The sequence below is a fragment of the Bombus flavifrons genome, chromosome 8 (assembly GCF_040668555.2).
Source record: "Bombus flavifrons isolate JBK064 chromosome 8, iyBomFlav1_principal, whole genome shotgun sequence".
In the NCBI taxonomy this organism is placed as follows: domain Eukaryota; kingdom Metazoa; phylum Arthropoda; class Insecta; order Hymenoptera; family Apidae; genus Bombus; species Bombus flavifrons.
The window spans coordinates 3,076,891-3,096,369 of NC_138449.1; the positions used below are offsets into that span (position 1 = coordinate 3,076,891).

A 19,479-nucleotide genomic window follows, 5' to 3' on the forward strand; every position below is an offset into this window, starting at 1 on the left:
AAGATTGACTTGCCTTTCTCGTCCCTATCGGAGTGAGGGATAATATTTAATATATCGTAGCATACGGCGATGATAAATGTATCGCACACAATGATCATTATCGTTTTTATTCTCGACATTTGTACTCGATTCAGTGGTCGCATAAAATACGTATTATGCAAAACGGTATGCGGGAATCGCGGCGACTCGGTCTTAAATCGAGCAATCGAGTGCAATGAAGGTTTCGAGTCGGATGCCTCGACATGAACGATCTTTCTTGCTTGGTTACACGTGTCATTACGCTCGCGCGCGATGTAAAAGAGCCAGATTTGCATATAAAACGACTAATTTATCACGTTGTTAGAGGAGGACAAGGCGTGACTCATTGGTTTCGTTTTCTCGTCAACAAATCGTTTCGCAATGAGCTTAAATATTTCTCTTCCGTCGAATCGTCTTCCGATTATTCTATTCTAGTTTTGCACATATCATGTATTACATCTTGTTCCAGGCAATCTTACGTTCTATTCAAATCTTTCTCTTCTCGCGTTAGTTGTTTTACTGTTTGCAAAAGAATCGAGAAGTTTATCTTTTAGACTTGGAAACAAAATTAATTACAATAGATTCGTTATCTTTGTTCTTGACTATTTTGTTTCCATTCTTATAAATAAAATCTAAAAATATTACAATTAAAATATTGCATGGGTCTTACTTGTTAACTATCTAAATTTTAATGGAAATTTTAAGCTGGTTGACACATAAATATAAATAACACAGGACACTACAGAATGACTTTACTACACAAAATAGCTTTCGTTCTTAATTCCATTGAACATTAGCCGACAATTAATCTTCCACGCAACATATAGGTATATAGACACTAAAACCTAAACATTCTCCCCTTCTCTACTTTTGAATTTCTCTCATTTAATCCAGACAAACTACACCGACTACACAAAATCTTGGATAATCATATATTCTCTTTTCATGCCTTACTCTTAAGTAATACTCGGCTCTTCCTTGCATCTCTGCACTCAAAACTCAATAAACAATCGTAGTTTCCGTTTTCACAATATACATTCACAATATACCGTTCAGAATTATTCGAACGATGCGCCTCTTATATTTCACTTCACTTTATTATATTTCGCTTAATTTAAAATGTAGACTGATCTTTTATTAAATATACGTTTACGATAAACATCTTGTAACTTTTATATACATTTCTTCAAACTGATTTCAAATTTTACCGCGTCAAATCGCGACAGTCGTGTTTTGTCAGAGTACTAAAAAAATGTTTTATTATATATAACACACACAATATGGACGCAAATTTTCTATAATAATTAGATCGTAGATCTTTATACAAATTCACATTTCACAAAATACATTATAATTAAGAAAATAGAATCTCGGTAGAAAATTGATTTATCTACCAAATATTATATAGAGTATGGTTCGATTATTTCGTGCATTTTTTTCGTATTATGCGCATTCTGTACATTTTCAAATTTCCTATATATGGATAAAAATCTACAGTTCAACGACAATTGTTCGAAATACTTTCTTGAGTCATCGTGTCAACGCAACTGCCTTCCCTTCGACGTCAGAAACGTTCTGAAAGATTTTCAGAGCGTTTTATTACCAATCCTAGTACGATCTGGTTACCAATGAAACTGATTGCAAACGGTATCGGGGAACGTGAACCGGATATCGATGCACGGAATAATTCGATTCATTACCACTGCAAGTGAATATATGTAGATATATGATTGGGAGAACGTCGACAAGAATCCAGGGTTCGGATGGAAACGTATCGCTGCGGGCATCTCCATCGGATTCATTAAAAAATATCGAACTATCGAGTATCTGTCATTTGATTAGCGGGACGATTCGTTGTGCGGGTTGGCAAGGCACACCGAGTAACCGGGTAACCGGGGATTTAATTTCGCTCGCGTACGACAACCGTGACGATCGCATAGAATAAAAGAGCCGGAATGTCGAGAATATAGTTGAAAACGTTGGAAAGGGTACCGTAGAACGTTTCCGCACGTCCGCTTTAAAGGATCGACCGTGCCGCTTTTTCGCGGCGAAACGTTATCCTGCTTTTGTCTTCCGGCCCGCGAGGATGCAGAGCAGAGTTCGAGTAAACGAGATTTCTTTGTATCTTGGTTGAGAAAGCTTGTATGCGCTGGATTTCTCTTTTCTCTGCTTCTTTTTTGTTTCTCTCAACCCCCCCCCCTTTTTTTCTTTTATTTTCTTTCTTCCGGTATACTTTTTTTTTTCTTTTTTCACTTTGCGTGCAACGTAACGCTCGCGGCTGACGCTCAATGGGAAAGTTGTGTCGAGTGGCGTGTGTTTAGCGAAAAGCGGACAACTCTGCAGAAAGTGTTTGAATCGTAGAGAGGATTCGTTCTTCCTGATCGTCGGCGATATGTTTCTATTCCAGATGCCTCTCTTACTTTATACGCAGATTATTATCGGATGGAACTGAACGATCATCGGTTTTTCTCTGTGTTCCGTTTATGAATGGAGAATATATGGAATCGATTTTGGACCAATCAATCTGTTAACGGGATCGTTTATTAACAGGAAATTTCTGTAATTACGCTACTAAAAATTGCTAACGACTAATCAGTGTCAATCAGATCTATTTTAGTCCTTGCAAATATAACTACGATGTAATATTGTAGTATCGCGGACAAAAGGGCCTAAGAGATATCAGGTAAAGCATAAACAATGTCGCGAGAGCCGAGGCGTCGTCGGTCCTTCGATCGAATAGTTTCGTAGAAAAGGCCTACCACGTGACCCTGACCACGAGTTGTTGAGAATTGTGGATCTTTGAAGCCGAAATAACATACAAGTATCTCTACTACGCATTTAACCCAGTCCAGCACAGAAAATTATACGTATCTGAACGCGAGTGTTTGCGGAACACGTGCGTGGTGGGCCTAAGAAAAGACAAAGGGATGCTAGATCAGTCAGTGTCAGTGGAGAAGCAAGAGGGTGTGAATCGAGAAGTCAGAGAGAGTGCGAGTTGCATTGTCGAGATAGTGTTGCTAGCGTTGTCGTGAGAGTGTGGTCCGCGTGAGAGAGAGAGCGTTGAATCCGTTGTGACGAGAGTTGCAAATTAACTATTGCGTTGTCTAGACCATAATACGTTATTGTGATTAATCAACATCTGTACAATCAATTCATTGTAAATAAATCATCAGTAATATTTATTCCCGATATTACAATATACAGAATTTTAATACTGAAGTTCTGCGTTCAAATTAAGTACAAGTAATTGAATTTTACACTGGAAGCGCCTGTCTTACATTTACATTGAAAAGACGAAATGAATTCATGTGGTGAAATTATTGAATCCAGGAGATTCGAAGATCAAGTTAACTTCCATTAAACCTAATTGTCGGTCTAAATGTTGAAACTAATCTTTACTCGAGCATTATTCAAATATATATCATATGTGTCAGACATTTTAGGCAGTCCACTCGTCCGTTAACGAAAACCGTATCTTCCCCATAGCTTCTTTTAATACTTCTCGCTAATGATTCGTCGGCTCGTATTTCTACATTGAACTTATTACTCTCTTGGCTGACGACATTTACGCGATCGCGTATAAAAGCCACGTCGCGTCGTGTTCGTTTATAAATGTCTCTCGCAAAAGGTTTTACAGTGCGAAAAGTTCACCGAACCCCGAGCCAAGCTAGCCGAAGCGGCCCGATTATATAATTTATATTTAATTAAAAGAGTTCTGCCACGTGCAACGCGGATTCCTTCCCTTTTCTGTCCGCGTGGATGCGTTTCTGTTTCCCTTGCAACTTTTCCTGTATCCACGGGGACAGAACATCCCGAAGTTGGTGAAAATAATTGGCATAATAAATCCAAACACCATAGCAGGATAGTTTTAGCCCGTGAGGAGGAAAAATGAAGGATTTGCTGGTACCCGTTGGTCGAGAAATTTAATTAAAACGCGAATGCTCGAGAGAGATTCTAGTTTTCTGCCGATCTAAAAATCGACGAACGATTTCCGCGAGCCATCTTGAAACTACCACGATCAATTTTTTTCTCCCATCTTCTCTTTCTCCACTTCTTTCCTTTTCTTTCTTCCGCTCGCTTTTTTTTTTTTTTGTTTCACTTCCTTTCCTTTTTATCCTTCGTTAGCACAACGAGTCTCCATAGGAACACGCGCGGGAGAAAATAAGCTGTCGAATATTTAGGGCGTAAAATTAACGGATTTTAAAATAGTTGAACGTTTACGGCCGGTTAGTCGCGACGGCGCATTATACCATACGTTGTTGGTTATATTCGAATCGACTTATCGATTCGAACTCTGCTCCGACAGTCGTTTCCTCGTACGAGCCATTCATGTAAGCACGGTGTTATGCTTGTATCGTAATCAGGGTCGAGCACCTACCTGCCCACGCAAAATTGTTTTCCTACAAGCTAGTTCGGAGATAAAACTCGCTTTATTGCCATTTTCTTTTTTGTTCCTTTCGATGCCCCCCGCTTCTTTCTCTATGTTTCTCCGTAATCGTTTTACGCCATGAACGCGTAGCTGTACGCGTTTTACTATTATTTCTATAACGAAAAATCGTCCAACAATCTACGAGACGCGTAATTCGCGAGGCCTCTACTTTTAATCGATTGTTTCACGATTGCCGTGCAGTAACCAGGGAAGGATTCTCTTTCTGGTGTCCGTTTTTAATAAAATTGCTCCGTTTGAGTTTTTCCTGGAAAATCTCTCATCCAGCACGCACTGTTTACTCTTAAAAAGACACTCTACTTCATACGCGTACTTGAAAAATCTTAACCACCGTCTATAGTTCCGTTCCTACGGTGATGTTAATAAAAAAATATTCGTTCCCTCGAAATGAATAAATCAGTCGTTATACAGCGCGTAGATCGCGATCTTTCTGGCGTAACGAAACTTTTCAAAAAAACGTGCTTACAGAACTGAAATCACCCTTCAAAAATGTCACCCTTTCCACGGTGGTGTTCATAAAAACGACATTCATTTCCTGAAAATTAATAAATCAGCTGTTATCTGTCATGTAGATCGCCATATAAATTCTAGCAAACGTACCATTATCATAGATTACGTGAAGGAGATTTTTGCCTCTACTACTGGCACGTTTCGTTGAAACGATCGTGTACAAAGTTTAAGATATCCCACAAAGGGACGCAAGGCACGAGAGATCGTGATCTGCAGAAAAAAAAAATCGTGATCTCTTCAAGAGCACCGATCGCCTTGGATTTGCTTATCCCTCCAAACGAACGAATCGCGAATTTAATTTTGGCGTCATACGACGACATAAATTCGAGGATAGAGAAATTGTCGGGAAGAGGCGAGAAGGGTGGTGTCAGTCGCGGCATTTCGTGCAAGAAATATCGAATCACCGATCAGTCGATGAGCGAGCGGCAGAGAGAGAGCAACCCGTCGATATTATCCAGCTGATGGATCGAAATTATATTATAATCCCCGAGCCGTGTGATGGATATTCTGATTGGATCGGTAAATCGCTTTACTAATAGTCCGCAGTTTTCAAAGTGGATCGCGACCCAACCGACTTCCATCGTCCAACTTTTTCGTTCCGCGCGTTACATTGGAATCCGTTGAGATTCTTTTCGCAAAATATCGAATCGCGCTTAATTAACGGATGTTTGAACTGCGGTTAACGTAGTCTGCATTGAAAACGGTCTTGCCATCCAACAAAAAGTTGGGGATGATTTCTTTCTTGCCCGATGCCGTAGGTATGCATTATGCAATTATATGAAAACTTCATAAGAGTTTTCTAGGGGCGAAATGGTAACAGAGTGTCGTTTTAAAGTACAGACATTTTTACCCAATTATCTCTTGTCGATCTTCGCGTAAAAGGATGTGACGTGAAATGTTACTCGATCATTGGCATCCCACCGAGAGATATACGGAGAACTTCGTTTAACTTATTGCGAAGTTTGATTTAATTTATTATTATATGGAACCGTTTACGATCATTCAAACAACTTGATTGGAGACTTAATTAAAGTTATCCAATTACTCGATACCGATCGACTTCTGGTGTCTTTCGAATAATTATACGTGTTTTGAAATAATACATTACATACATTAACATCCTAGAACATTTTAAAACAAATTAGTCACAGCTATAAAAATCAAAATTTCTCGGAAGCCATAAGCGAAAACGCAGTAGAATCAGGAAGACCCGCAACTCGATCAATTTCTGATATTTATTCTCTGGTCAGCTGGAGAAGCGGCATAAAAGTGGCTCGCTTTACCCCATTAGCAGGCCGCTCTCCCCGTAAAACTTTCTGCGGGCGTGTTCAAGAACAAACGACCGACGACGAGCCTCCTTCGGAATGCCCTCGAACACGAAAACGTTCTCATCGCACATTAAATGAATAATTTCGATTCACCACCGGAGAATTTTCTCCTTTTCATCCGACAAAGTGACTCTTCGGGCGATGATTCAGTGAACGAATTGTTCGAGTGGCAATGGCCATGAAAGTGATCCATGTTTTCGAAAAAAAAAAAGAGAAAAAAAGGGAAAAGGATAAAAGGGAAGGCAAAAATAGAAGAGAGTAAGGAAAAAGGAAGAAGAGGGGAAAAAATGATTGTTCGTCTCGAGAGTTTCCGAGCATTTTCGCAAACGAGCGTACGCGGTCTTTCTCCGCTTATAACGAGCGGCGAGCAGCATCGCTGGTTATTTGCTCGGTTAAAACACAGCCCATTTCGCCGTTTCTACTTAGACCCGGAAGAGGTCCGAGCGCGCGGTGATTTATATCGTGAGCGCCATATTGAGCCGCTGCCAGTGGCACGCGACCAAAGAAATTTCTGTAAATTGTTTTCGCTCTGGCTGACCGACATACGCGACCGCTTCCTCGCCTCCAATGTCTTTGCAAATCTTCGCCTTATTCGACACGCGGAAATTTTACCCAGTCTAGTTTCTTTGAATTTGCCTTCGCTCGTATTAACGGCATGAAGTAAATATCATGTGTATTACATTATGCGTATCTCATAATCGGTATCACATCGAGAACCTACAAGCCACTAAAATATCTGCGAATATTTACGAATATTTACCAATGTTTGTTCATCGCCTGCTTCAACGAAAGCGCGAAGTTTATACAAATAGAAAACAATTGTGAACAATTACGAGTATTTACGAGCAATTTGAATGTCGCGTCGATACATCAAAGGGAATTCTCCGTTTGTTCGATACAAATGAACGATTCTGCACTACTTTCTATAAATCGATGATAAATATTCGCGAACTGATCGCGACCAATTCTGGTCAATATGGAGGTAGCGTAATAGCATAAATTAGAAACGTGTATTTAGCGAATATTCGATTTTACTTATTACAGTGCAAGCTCGTGTATTCGAATCCTGCATTCATTGAAACGAAATGTTAGTGCACACTCGATTCAATCAACTTCCGCTGATTGAATTCGCTTATCCGAAGGTAAACTTTTATCATGTCGATAAGTGTGATATATCATCGAAAGTTGATACCAGCTCTATGTTTAGATAGAGCACGTTATACGCATATGTTTGCAAATAAAGTAATCACAAGGGAAAAATGTGATCCACGATTTAATTATCATCAATGTATTTGAGTTAACCGAGATAAAAATATAGAATGCAACGGAAAAAGTAGGTGGCGGACAGCATACATGAACGGCTTATTCTCCATTTGCTTCAAATTTAAATAGACTTTTATAATCATATTTATTTTATACGTATAAACATATTTATTTGCCCTGGTTGGCACAAAAGAATTGGACGAGTCGTCGTGCGAAAACGGCGTCGCAACAAGCGAATATTGCCAAATTATTTCCCTCATATTCCAGCGACGAAACGTCAGGGAAATACTAGCGAATTTTCGCCATATGGAAATGCTGTCGCGACCGAGAGAAGTCACGGACACGGGGGAAAAAGCCGATCGACGGGGAATAAGGTTCGATGGAAGATTACATTCCACATGTGAAATTGCGGAGATCCCGCGATGACGCGTGACAGCGAGTTCTCGCGACGTTCGTCCTGATCGCGGAGGGAATAGTTCGAGCAGCATTTATCGAAGTTCGTCGCTATTTTAGATTGACAAACTGCGTGTTTTGAGTTTGCTTTCTACGCACGGTTTTATTCTGTTCACGATGAGATTTAAAGAAATACGGGAAGCGTGAAACGATACTTACACGAGAAAGTATCGGTAAATGTCGTTTCTTTCTCAGGTAGCCAATTGGAGGCCAGCCAGGTAATTTTATCCAGTTCCTTCATCCGTGTAATTATGTATATCAAATTACGTAAGACACGTTCTCCACGAGGTGTCGATCAGAAGAGTGCAGTAATCGAGATTTATATCTTCCTGGTTTTTTCTTTTGAACTGGTAGAAAGAATTCTTGTGGTATTTTATCGATATAATTATATTATCGTTGAAAGCAGACATTTTTTATGGAAATTAGTAAGACCAACTTGAAGTCGTTGTTCAATTTTTTAATTACTTTAATTACTGAATGTATATGCTTGAGTCTCCTGGACAAGAAGCGTAGCACTGTTCTCAACAAGCTAGTCGTTCTATTTTGTTCTGAAGTGCAACTGACGATAAAAAAACAAAGTGTTTCTTAGAAAATACGCCCTGCGAGTGTACAGAAATGGTATAGCTTTTTTGAAACTCTTCACCGCGTAAATTTTTCTTATTAACTATTTCCCATTATACGATTAGCGTTTAATTATCTTCTATCGGTAGATCAAGAAACAATTTCTATCGAGTTAAAGCTGTTTAATATAATCCCTATACAATAGACAATACTTCATCCAACGATATATTTCATTTGTAAGAAATTCTCAAATTGACATCATTATATTACGACACTGTTATTACATTGGACATCTATTAAAGTTAGGAGAATCAAAGTATGAAACTTGCATCAAGGAAATTAAAATGAACGACATATGGAAGAATACATGCTACAAGAAGAACGATCCTCGTCCGTACATCTTTCGAGAAATCATAGAAAGTACGAAAAATTCCATTGCACCCAATCTATACAATTTCTATGAAAAACTAAAAATTGGTCATTTTAGTAAATCACCGAGAATAGCACACCGGGAATATAGGGAATCTATAAAAGTTTCGTGAAAAATGAATTTTAATCGCTCTGGTAGTTCAAATTAAATCATCGCAACCACAGAACTCTCCGCTGAAACCAAGTAATCGAGAACAGGAATAGTAGGACCTGTGGTGGTTCGTGTTAACCGCGGTCCGGCAGTTTCCATGGTGAACAATATCGTAAATACCCCATTAAGTCGTCCTCCGCGCTCTCACAGAATCCATTTGTTTTATGTTCGTTGATGCTTTCGCGGCGGAGATTACAGCATCGTTTACCGATAACGGTGACTATTCGTTCGATTGGATCCGGATACGCGGATGGTTCTACGAAGAAGAAGAAGGAACGTCTGACGTGGCGGAAAGACACGGGTTAAAGTTTTAATGGCGGAAGATGCCAATGACCGAAGGAGAGGTTTATGGGAAGGAAAAAGAGCTTTACAAGCTCTGCATAACCGAAACCGTGAGACCGAGCTCCCCTGAGCGCTCTTTATTCGTCAAGTGGCGTTTATCCGAGCACTTGCCCAGGCTACTTTCCTCCTCCTGTTTACGGCACGAGCATTTTTCTAGAAATTGTTATAGCGATGTGGAATGCACTTATAGATTACGAATGCACGTGTGCTTATGGTTGTGGACGTAAACCTCGGATAACAAATTTCCAGTTGAAGTATTTTCAATAACATGCTGTGTACTTTGTGTTACAGGTGCTCTGTCTTCAGGTGAGTTTTCCATTCCGATTCTACTTTTCAAGAGTATGCGGTTATAACCGCTTACCATGACGTGAGTAACAAATTTCTTGAACATTCACTGCACTGCACCGATTTCATATTCTTTACCAGTAACATATATATAATAATGGCAGACAAAAGAAAATAACAAATTTATGGCCACATAAGCATTAGTAGCTTTTCAATTAGAAATTTTTTACTTTGTTGATAATAGTCATTTCCTCCAGGATATATATTATATCTATTCATTGCCTCTTGCCCATTATGTAAAATTAGACGAGCTTCGATCCAACAAACTCCAAAATCCATGTAATAACGCCCCGAAAGTTCTAAGAATAAAACAGCAACGCCCAATCCACGTCACATGGTCTAATAGCCTTAAAGATACAATACGACAGGATAGAAAGATTGTTTCGATGATCGTACTGATAATTGCTTGTCGGTAATTTCCAGTCTTTTCAGAAGATAATACGGTCAAATGTAAAGGCGAGATATCTTAATTATGAAACAACAGGCAAGGGAAATTCTCCGCGAACCAGAGGAGGTAAAATTCGTTTGACCCGCGACGGCATTAATTTCGCGGAAATATAAAGTCAGCCGTGCCGGTCGGTCTTTTTGTTCCATTTCCGGCGTCGTCTGGCCACGCACCACGTACGACGTCGCAGAGATAAGAAGTTGGTGAAATAATTCAAAGTTAATAGGAATGTAAACGCGACAACTTTCGGTTGTAAATATACGAGTTCGTGCCGGAAATCATCGGGAAATTATGAAGCAGAACGCCAGTTTTCTAGCGTTCTCCAGAAGCCAAAACGACGGAAGTTGGAGGGTTGTTTCGCGAGCTCGATGGTAATTGGCCTAATTCGAAAAACCACGAACAACGTTTGGACAGAGGCCGGAGTGGAGGAAGAGACTCGGTCAGACGAAAATGCTGACGCCAGGAGGCTTCATTTTGCTTGCCTGTTTGCCAAAGAGTGGTCTGAGTCGTAGAGAGTTGCAGATATGCCTCGACCGAGAGCAGAGAATACAGGAATTTCCCGAACTCTAGATAATATCTGGGCTAGCGAAGGGTTAGTTACTGTCCTCTTGCGATTGGGAAGGCTCCAATGGTTTCGAGTTATCTCGAACGACGGTGATCTTCGTCTTAAGTGAATTTCGTAATCATCTGCAATCGCATTGGCCAGGGTTAATGGAAAAATCTCTAGCCAGTTTTCGATAACGAATCGTTTTACCCATTAATACGTTGATCGCCGTACCTGTTACACGTGCTTGATAATTTCCTTGGGTACATAAGCCGTTCAGAAGTCGCATTGATCAACTCTGTTAATTGGAGAGTAGGGGCAAGTGAAAATTAAATTTACCTTGGAATTTTCTTACTATTATATGCCACCTTCCTCTTGTCCTCCTTGAAAGAATGGACCTGCATGAATATGTAATAAAAACTCCTTAGGGACAGTGAAGAAAATTGTTTAATTAGGAAATGAAGGGTTGTTAGAAATATGAGCGTTTCTCTAAAAATGCCCTTTTCTTATCGCATTCCTAAAATCTGTAGAGTTAGCTGTACATGTCAATAAATTATCGACTTTATATCGCCATCATAGGATAGAAAAAACGAAGAACGAAAGAAAAGAAAGGTCACTTCCATAGAAAACTCTTTTTTATTCAATTGCTCGTCGAATATGAAAACACGCAAACTGTACAGAGCGTTCAGGAGTGTGTTACTGCGTTCGAAAACTGTTGCCAGAGATTTATTTCTTTTAAAGCAAAACATGAAACATCTTTGATTTATAATTGGAAAGATGCATTCGAGATCATTGGATCTCCCATTCCAAAAACGTTAAAACGTGCGTCCAATGGTTATTTGTATGCGTCACAAAATTATAATAAGATCTGTCTTTTGTCTTTGACAATAGACAATGGATCTTGTGTGCAGAATTTTCACTGAAATTTCCACTGTTCCGCTTAAACGAGCAAAGGTGAAAGGCACTGAAAATCTTTTACGATATATGGACACGAAATACGTCGTAAAACTGCGAAAAATGTTGTAATAATTGTACCTTGTTCTGTATAAAAGTTAAAACGTACGTTAAAATATATATATTTTTGTGTAACGTTAAGTTCTTTACTTCTTACAATTCTTCGTTACAACGTGTAGGGTTTTCGATGCATTTAAATTATAACATTATACACATATATCTTCTTTCAATATTTTCTATCAAGAGGAAATCCGATAAATGGAAAAAGGACGTGCAGTATTGATTTTTTTTATTATTACGCCATTTTTTATTCAAATTAAAATTTATATATTTTTTATAGTTATTTCATTCTTTGCTAACAATAAACTTTACACAACATTATATTGAAACGTATTCGATTGATATTATTGTTTTATTAACGAAATAAAGCTTTGAAACTGAATATCTCAAAACGCAATAAATCATAAACGTCATAGTTATATATCTATTCTAATTTATAAAACTTTTCAAAATATTTTAAACATATAACAAGTACTCGATTGTGATATTTCTTCGCCGGGATTTTATATGTAATTTTATGTAATTCAAAGAAATTGAAATATTTCTAACACCTGCTTTTTGATCGATCCGCATATGATCCGCCTGCTAAATGAAACAGAAATATACTGTATCAATTTCGCCCTGCATTTTTATTTTGGTCCCAGAGAAGCTTCCGTCGACGATTTAAAGAACTTCAACTTCTCAAATTCTAGCAGTCGGACAAATATCCGAAACGAGCGTGCAGCCTGTTATATCACAGAAATGGCACATCACCGCTTTTAGAAAACAGAATAGAAATGGAGGCACAATTCCGGGATCGGTATTCCAAGTGTTAAAAATAGCTCGTTGCTGGCGCACGGTTCGCGATCACGAACGTGAATTTCAGCCCCTACCGCTTCGTCGAGAGAAAAGAAAGCGATACTGGCAAGAGCGGTAGAGAAGGAATAAGAGAAAAAGAAAAGACAGAAAGGCTCGTCGATGGCGAAGGTTTGTGCGGTCAACGATGGATCGCCGTGAACGTCGAAGCCAACGAAGCGTCAAAGCCCGAGAGAACGGGTCGGATTCTCTCGCACGCGTCCGGCAAAGAAAGGTGCATCGAGAATGCGACCGGCCTGTCTGTATTAGGATTCGGAAAGAGGGTTTCTTCTAAAAGAAGAGAGTCCGCGATAAATCTGACCGAGAAGAGGCTCGATTGCTTCACGCATGACCGCCGCTTACGCCCGATCCTTCTCGCCCTTTCACCAGCCATTGGTCATTGCCACATTGTTTATTCTTGTTCCTCGTTTTCTCGGTCATTCGCGGTTAAGCGGGATGGATTTTGGCCAGACGATTCTCGTGGTTTCCCTGACGCGTAAGTTCCGAGGTATATAGCCCGCTACGACTTGGTTTACTGTGCAAAACCTGCGCAGCAGTATTTACATATTTTGCGATAGACTTTTTAAGCTTCTGTGATATATTATTCTGTTCACTCGATAGTCTCAAGGAGATTGATATTTTATGAATGTAACGCATATGAAGGCCAATATAAACCACGCGAAAATAAGGAAAGTAGGAGCGATTATTTCGCTACTTGCAAATTTGAGAAAACAAAGAACCAAGCAAGCCGTCATGAGTATGGAATCGTAATATCGATATACGTAGTTTGTGATTTTTTTGTAATCTACCTTTTTAATTTTCCCAATATTTTACGACTCTTTTAAAGCAGTCGGGCATTTGCTTTTTATTATGTCTTTGTTTCTTAAGAGATTCAACAAAGTCGGAAAACAATATAATTCACTTGAAATTAACAAAATTTTATGTGATCGTTTCCCCAGCATCGAATTGAAAAAACAGAAGCAAATAGGACATATTAAATTTGAGGATTCCTGCCTAAACTCCTAAAAACAGGAAATGAAACAAATAATACATAAATAGATATTATAGGTAACTACTTGTCATTCTTTTCATCAATGCAATTAATCAAATTGGTAATTCGACAACAATTAGAACGTTTTATGATTAAAAAATCGAGATATTGAATTATCTGTGCGTCTTACAACAGTCTCGAGGTATACGACGTCCTAATTAAAGTTAGTACATCGGTCTGCTTTTTATTAATATAAAATCGTCCGTATAAATACGGCGTGGGTACAAGGGTTAAGATTATTAAGATATCAAATTACGTTCGTTGCACGGCAAAAATTACGCCATCAGAGGTCCTGTGTACCACTTAAGAGTAACGAAACTTATTCGACGTTTCCTTTATTAGCCATTCGCGTTGCAGCACCGTATCATTAGAGGTCTTCCTCTTTAATATCGTTCCCGATACCTCTGCCGGTACCATTCTCCTCCTTCCCCCATTGTTTCTCAGACGCTCATATCTACAGCACGCGTTTCCACGAAACGACAGGGTCGAATGCAAATTCGGCAGTTTCTCTTCCCAAGGCTTGGCCCAAAAACAAACGCCTTGGTGCCTGTTAATTCTCGCAAAAAGTCCTTCACCGCTTCGGGACAGCTTTGGCCATTCTCTATCGATCGAAATCGCAGTAAGAAGTAAGAACATCTAGTCATCGATGTTTTCTTAGGATTTAAAAATCGTCAAATTGTGATCCATTTTATTCTTAGACAGGTTATGGTATATTAAAATTTGACGATTTAATACATTAAATTAGTCTCTATCTATCGAAACGGTGAATTTTCTCACTATTTAGATATTATGAAAGTGTAATTTTGTATTCTTAAAAGCTTGTGTAATCAGACATCTTAATGTATAAAATTCGCCGATCCTTTGTCAATGGAAGAAGTAAATTGTTTTAACATTCAAATATAGCGAAGTTGTATTTCCTTGGCAAGGTATTATGACATTTAAATCGTAGTAATCAGTACACAAAATTCATCTATACTTTATCAGCCGAAATTGCAGTAAGAAATTATAAAGATGTAATCGATGATTTCTTATAATTTAAAAGTTACGAGATTGTAAATTTAGTCTTTCTAAAGTCGTTATAATAAATATTTATAATTAAGAAATTCGTCCATCTTCTATCGATTAAAATTGCAGAGAATATTAGATTAAATTATGGACATTTAATTAAGCTTAAGAAGCTGGTGATGCCTCTTTTAAGACTTAAAAATTGTAAGCCTGATACGTTCTTGTTCCTAAATTCCTTCGGATACTTATATTACACATTAATACATAAAATTGATATAAATCTGCGCAGGCGATTTCTTTAAAAGCATGAAACGAACGAAGCGGTTGGTTTCTTGTCTGGTACGAATTTATCGCCCAGAGAAAATTCACGCAAATATTCAGGAGCAGTTCATCAAACACACGATAGCTTTTACATTCGAGGATTCTGCGAGTGTTCCAACTTCCCCGTTTACCCTAAATTCGATTTAATTTATTCCCTCGCACGCAACCGTCGCGCTAAATAAATTATCCTAGGGCGTACGAGTCGAACACCGGAAAACGTGTCTAACGCCACTTATTATTTATTAATTGAACATCTCCAAAGTACAGCTGTCTCGTCCAAAAATTTATACTCATACGCCACAAATTCTATTCAAGCTCTTTTATTCCCTTTCGAAGATTCTTTCTAATTTATTTCTCTACCGTTCGTATTTGTGGGGAAAAAATTGGGAACGTAAATCGAAGCATACCTCTGTAAATACGATAAATCCTCGAAACCACGTGAAATCCTGGCAAGAACATAGCTGTCTAAAAAAGAAAGAAAGAAATTCACTAACCACTAGGAAAACAACAGAGCGAAATTTATTCCCCTTTACGTCCACACGGTAGCTTTAATCTAATCAGCCGCGGTCTATTGGCGTCGATCACGTGGATCCGATCGATATAAGCATCCTTCTAGCCATAACCAAGCACGGTCCACGATTTCAATCTAGTCTGCTGTGATATCCGTTGAAAAAAGAGGCGAATCGAGCATAGCGTCGAAGGGACGAGGAAAATAGGAGAGGAGACGATATAAGTGGATGAAACGAAGGCAAAGTCGATGGATCTGCTGGGAAGATAGCAAGGCAAAGGCTAAAGCACAAGGATATAGACGAAGGACAACAAGTAGAGAGAAATCGGACTGATATTCCGAAAAGATGACAGAAGACAAAGTTGAAGGAAGTGGCTGAGATTGGAGATTTGCAACGATGGATTCGATATGACGGAGATCAAAATTTTGACTGTTCTCTTTATTTACGATTCAGTTTCACCGGAGCTTTCTCCTTGACTTTCTTTGTTCCATTTTCCCTGCAGCGTAATCTTTCATTCTCTTTTGAAGAGTTCTTTACTAGAGTAGCAGCGAAATCTTACTTTCGTCCTTTTCATCGAGTTTCATATGTTACGTAACGTTGTAGAATGAACTTACGAACTACATAGAATTACTTTTACAACTACATAGAACTACACAAGAATAGCTGAAACACTTGGTTTCGTAATTCCTTGGTATGGAATCTTTTTCTTTTAGCAATTAAAAGGCAAGTTTAAAAATAGGAAACCTCAAAATTCTGGAATAAATATATAAATATCTTCTTCTATCAAACATATTGAACCAACCTTTAACATTTTCAAGTCAACCGTTTCTAAATCTGACAAGACAAATCCGAATCTGACGAGACAATCGCCACCTGGAATTTGGAAAAAGTGACGTGAAAATTGCTGGAATTTGGGAAGAAACTATAACAGTCTTATTCAGATCTGGAACAATAGAATTAATCGTTCATTGAGAAACTACATTGAATCATATAAAATTATTTGTTATCTTTCGTACCTTATTTCTTATCTCATTCTTTATATCTTCAAAATAATCATTAAACTAATCTTTTATTATACTCCCGTAAGTCGCAAGACTACAAATAATCGTATTTATATAAGAAATAAGATTTACCAGTTTATCGACGGATTATTTTGATCCAATTTTCCTTCTCGCGTGTATTTCAAAAGACAGAAACTACCATAGAGTTAAAACTTTATTCGACCAAAACAAAACTTCATATGAACCGACCATCGCGAATAGGATGAGAAAACGAGGAGAGATCACCCTTGAAAACCGCGAAATCCAGTGGTGGCGTGAGCCTTGAGAGATTTGTTCCAAATCCATTCAGATTGGGTGGTCTGATCGTAAAGCGACGAGACAGAGGTCGAGAACTAATACACTTTTGCTTCACCCTTTTCCTACGATGTTCGTATTCTCCGGCGCGGGAAGAAGGTTGTGAGACAAGCTCCTAAAGATAACTAGATAACTCGTTTTCGGGGTGGCATTCAAACGTCCTCATTTCCAAAAGGTGAGCAGCGCGCTTATTCGCCCCTCTTTCTCTCTTCCTATATTCGAACAGATCCAAACTTTTCTGCGAGACGAGAACCTGGGTCGTGCTAGAGTCCTTTCTACCTGTTCGTTCGAGTTCTCGTTTTCTCCGGTGCAGTTGGTCGAGGGAACGTGTACAAGGTTGCCCATTATCGTTTCTCACTTTAGTCGCAATTTTCCGTTTTATCGTTTCGGGGCGAACAGGCCATCGTGGATAGCGAACTTCCGTTGGAAAATGTCGCGCAGGAATGCCGGGTCCGAGTTGCCAGCCCTCTTCCGGAAGTCGATCTCGTGGCACGTAGCTATCTTGGAAAAGTAATGCTCGCGTGGAACATAGATGACCAGTCACTCGTTTGCCTGTTATATAGTGGAAGGGAACAGTTAGAACGTACGACAGTCCTATGGCAAAGTAAGTTATGCTTGCGTCTAAAAAACGTTATCGGCTTGTGCTATCTCTGTTTCTTACGTGGAAAATTAAAATCCTGTCTATTATTTCAATAAAACTTTCCTAACTGCTCTTCTTTAATTTTTTGCAAGAAATCGTAACACAGATATACTTGTTCGTCGAAAGCTTTTACAAGTTTCGATAGAACTATTACAATCTAACTAAACTGTATCTAGATGTAATTGTTTGCTAGTGTTTGACATGATAGAAACATTTTAGAAATTGTTCGATTTAAGAAGCTATGAATTTGTATTATAATAATAATTATCGAAACTACTATCGTTTTTTTACATCTAATTGCAATATAATATAACAGAAGGAACTTTAACTAGTAATGAAATAATAATTAGAGATATTATTAATTAAAATTCCTTCTATTATACATATAAATGGAATATCGTACATTTGATCATTTCCTAGTGTTTGATGTAGTATGGTAGATAGTACACGAATATTATGCACAGAGACAGACTTTTCGATAATTATATTACAGTAGTAGAGATCGTGGGACAATCACAGTCTTATTCCCGTTACTAATTACCAAAGTGGCCTGCAGCAGAATCGAAGGGACAGATGGCGAAGGATAAATCAAGATTGCTATCTGTCTAATCAAGGCCAGTGCTTAGCCTGGTTTCCCTTTCGGGATTATTTGATAATCCATTACCGATTACGTTATCCCACGAGAATACGCTACTAGATACGTTCCGTTGTCATTTATGGTGTTTCTGCTAGAACTTACGTATCACTTCTGCCAGCAAATAATCGTCTACCATTCTATATACGTGCAATACAGAATTACCGTGAACATTGTATGTTTAAATTTCACTGCCAATTAAATTCGATTCGCGTAAAATTATTTGGTCGCTTTCTTTAAAATAACTTGGGGATGATTTTACAACAATTTTATAATAAAGATATATAATATCTTTTAGGCGATGGTTCATTCTGGGCGATTGAATTTCCGAGTGGTGAAGATGCGTGAATAGATCGCGTGTTTGAGATTGGAGTTAGGCGATTTTTAGTTTGAACCTTAAAGAAGTGAGAGAGGTTTGTCCGAATTTTTCTCGTGCTACACTATCGAAATATCAATACATTTGCCTGGTACTCTTCCAAACATAGCATAAATAAAATTCCTATACTACTTATTATTAAAATTTTGGCAACAAAGACTTTCGCATAAAATACTAGAACGTTGGACACGAGAAAATTCGTCAGCAGAGACAGCCGGGCGTGCATTTCCGGCATTGTTGGATTTTCTCGCGCGATACTCGAAACGATAGGCGCGCGTTGATCGATTAACATACGGAACGCGGGAACGCATAAAATTGAACGGACGGAAAATCCGGCCGATTACAGGTCGATGAAAATTGCATACTCTTTTTCCAGAGGCTTCGCCTGCCGTTATTTTCATTTCCATCGATTTGCACCTAGCACGTGTCACGATGCGGGGGCATTCGCGCAACTTTCGGATGTATAATCGCGAAGGACGCTCGAACGAGTCGTTCTCGGTTCGTCGGCACACGAACGTTTTCGATTACACTCGATCTCGTTTTTGTTCCCTGCCTGTCACGAGATCGCTCGTGTTTTATTTTCCACCCGTATGCTATATCTATAGCGTATACCGTATACTGCATTATATACATATACAATATATATGTATATGTAGGTATCGATGTTGACGTTGAGTCGACTGGTTTTAAAAAAAAGTGCAACCATCCTTTTAGAAATCTCCACGCTGTACGCGCCAATAGCGAAACAAAAAACTAAAAAATAAAAAAACATTGAACAGCTAAACCGAAAATTCGATTACCGATCGTTTGAATCTCGCTTCGACTCGGCGCCGGCTAAGATAATAGCGTTTGATCTTGTGCGACGAGTTATCGATAACACAGTTGAGTTAAAAACGAGATTGAT

At 38.7% G+C, this 19,479-nt stretch overlaps 1 protein-coding gene across 2 annotated transcripts in view; it reads left to right on the forward strand.

Moving 5' to 3' along the window:
• The window catches only part of nolo (ADAMTS-like no long nerve cord), a 242,053-nt gene that overhangs the window by 78,842 nt on the left and 143,732 nt on the right, over positions 1 to 19,479 (forward strand). For both annotated transcript variants that reach the window (XM_069118962.1, XM_069118963.1), the window contains exon 2: positions 9,794 to 9,808. In XM_069118962.1, coding sequence (XP_068975063.1) covers positions 9,794 to 9,808 — 15 coding nt within the window. The remainder of the gene's footprint in view (positions 1 to 9,793; positions 9,809 to 19,479) is intronic.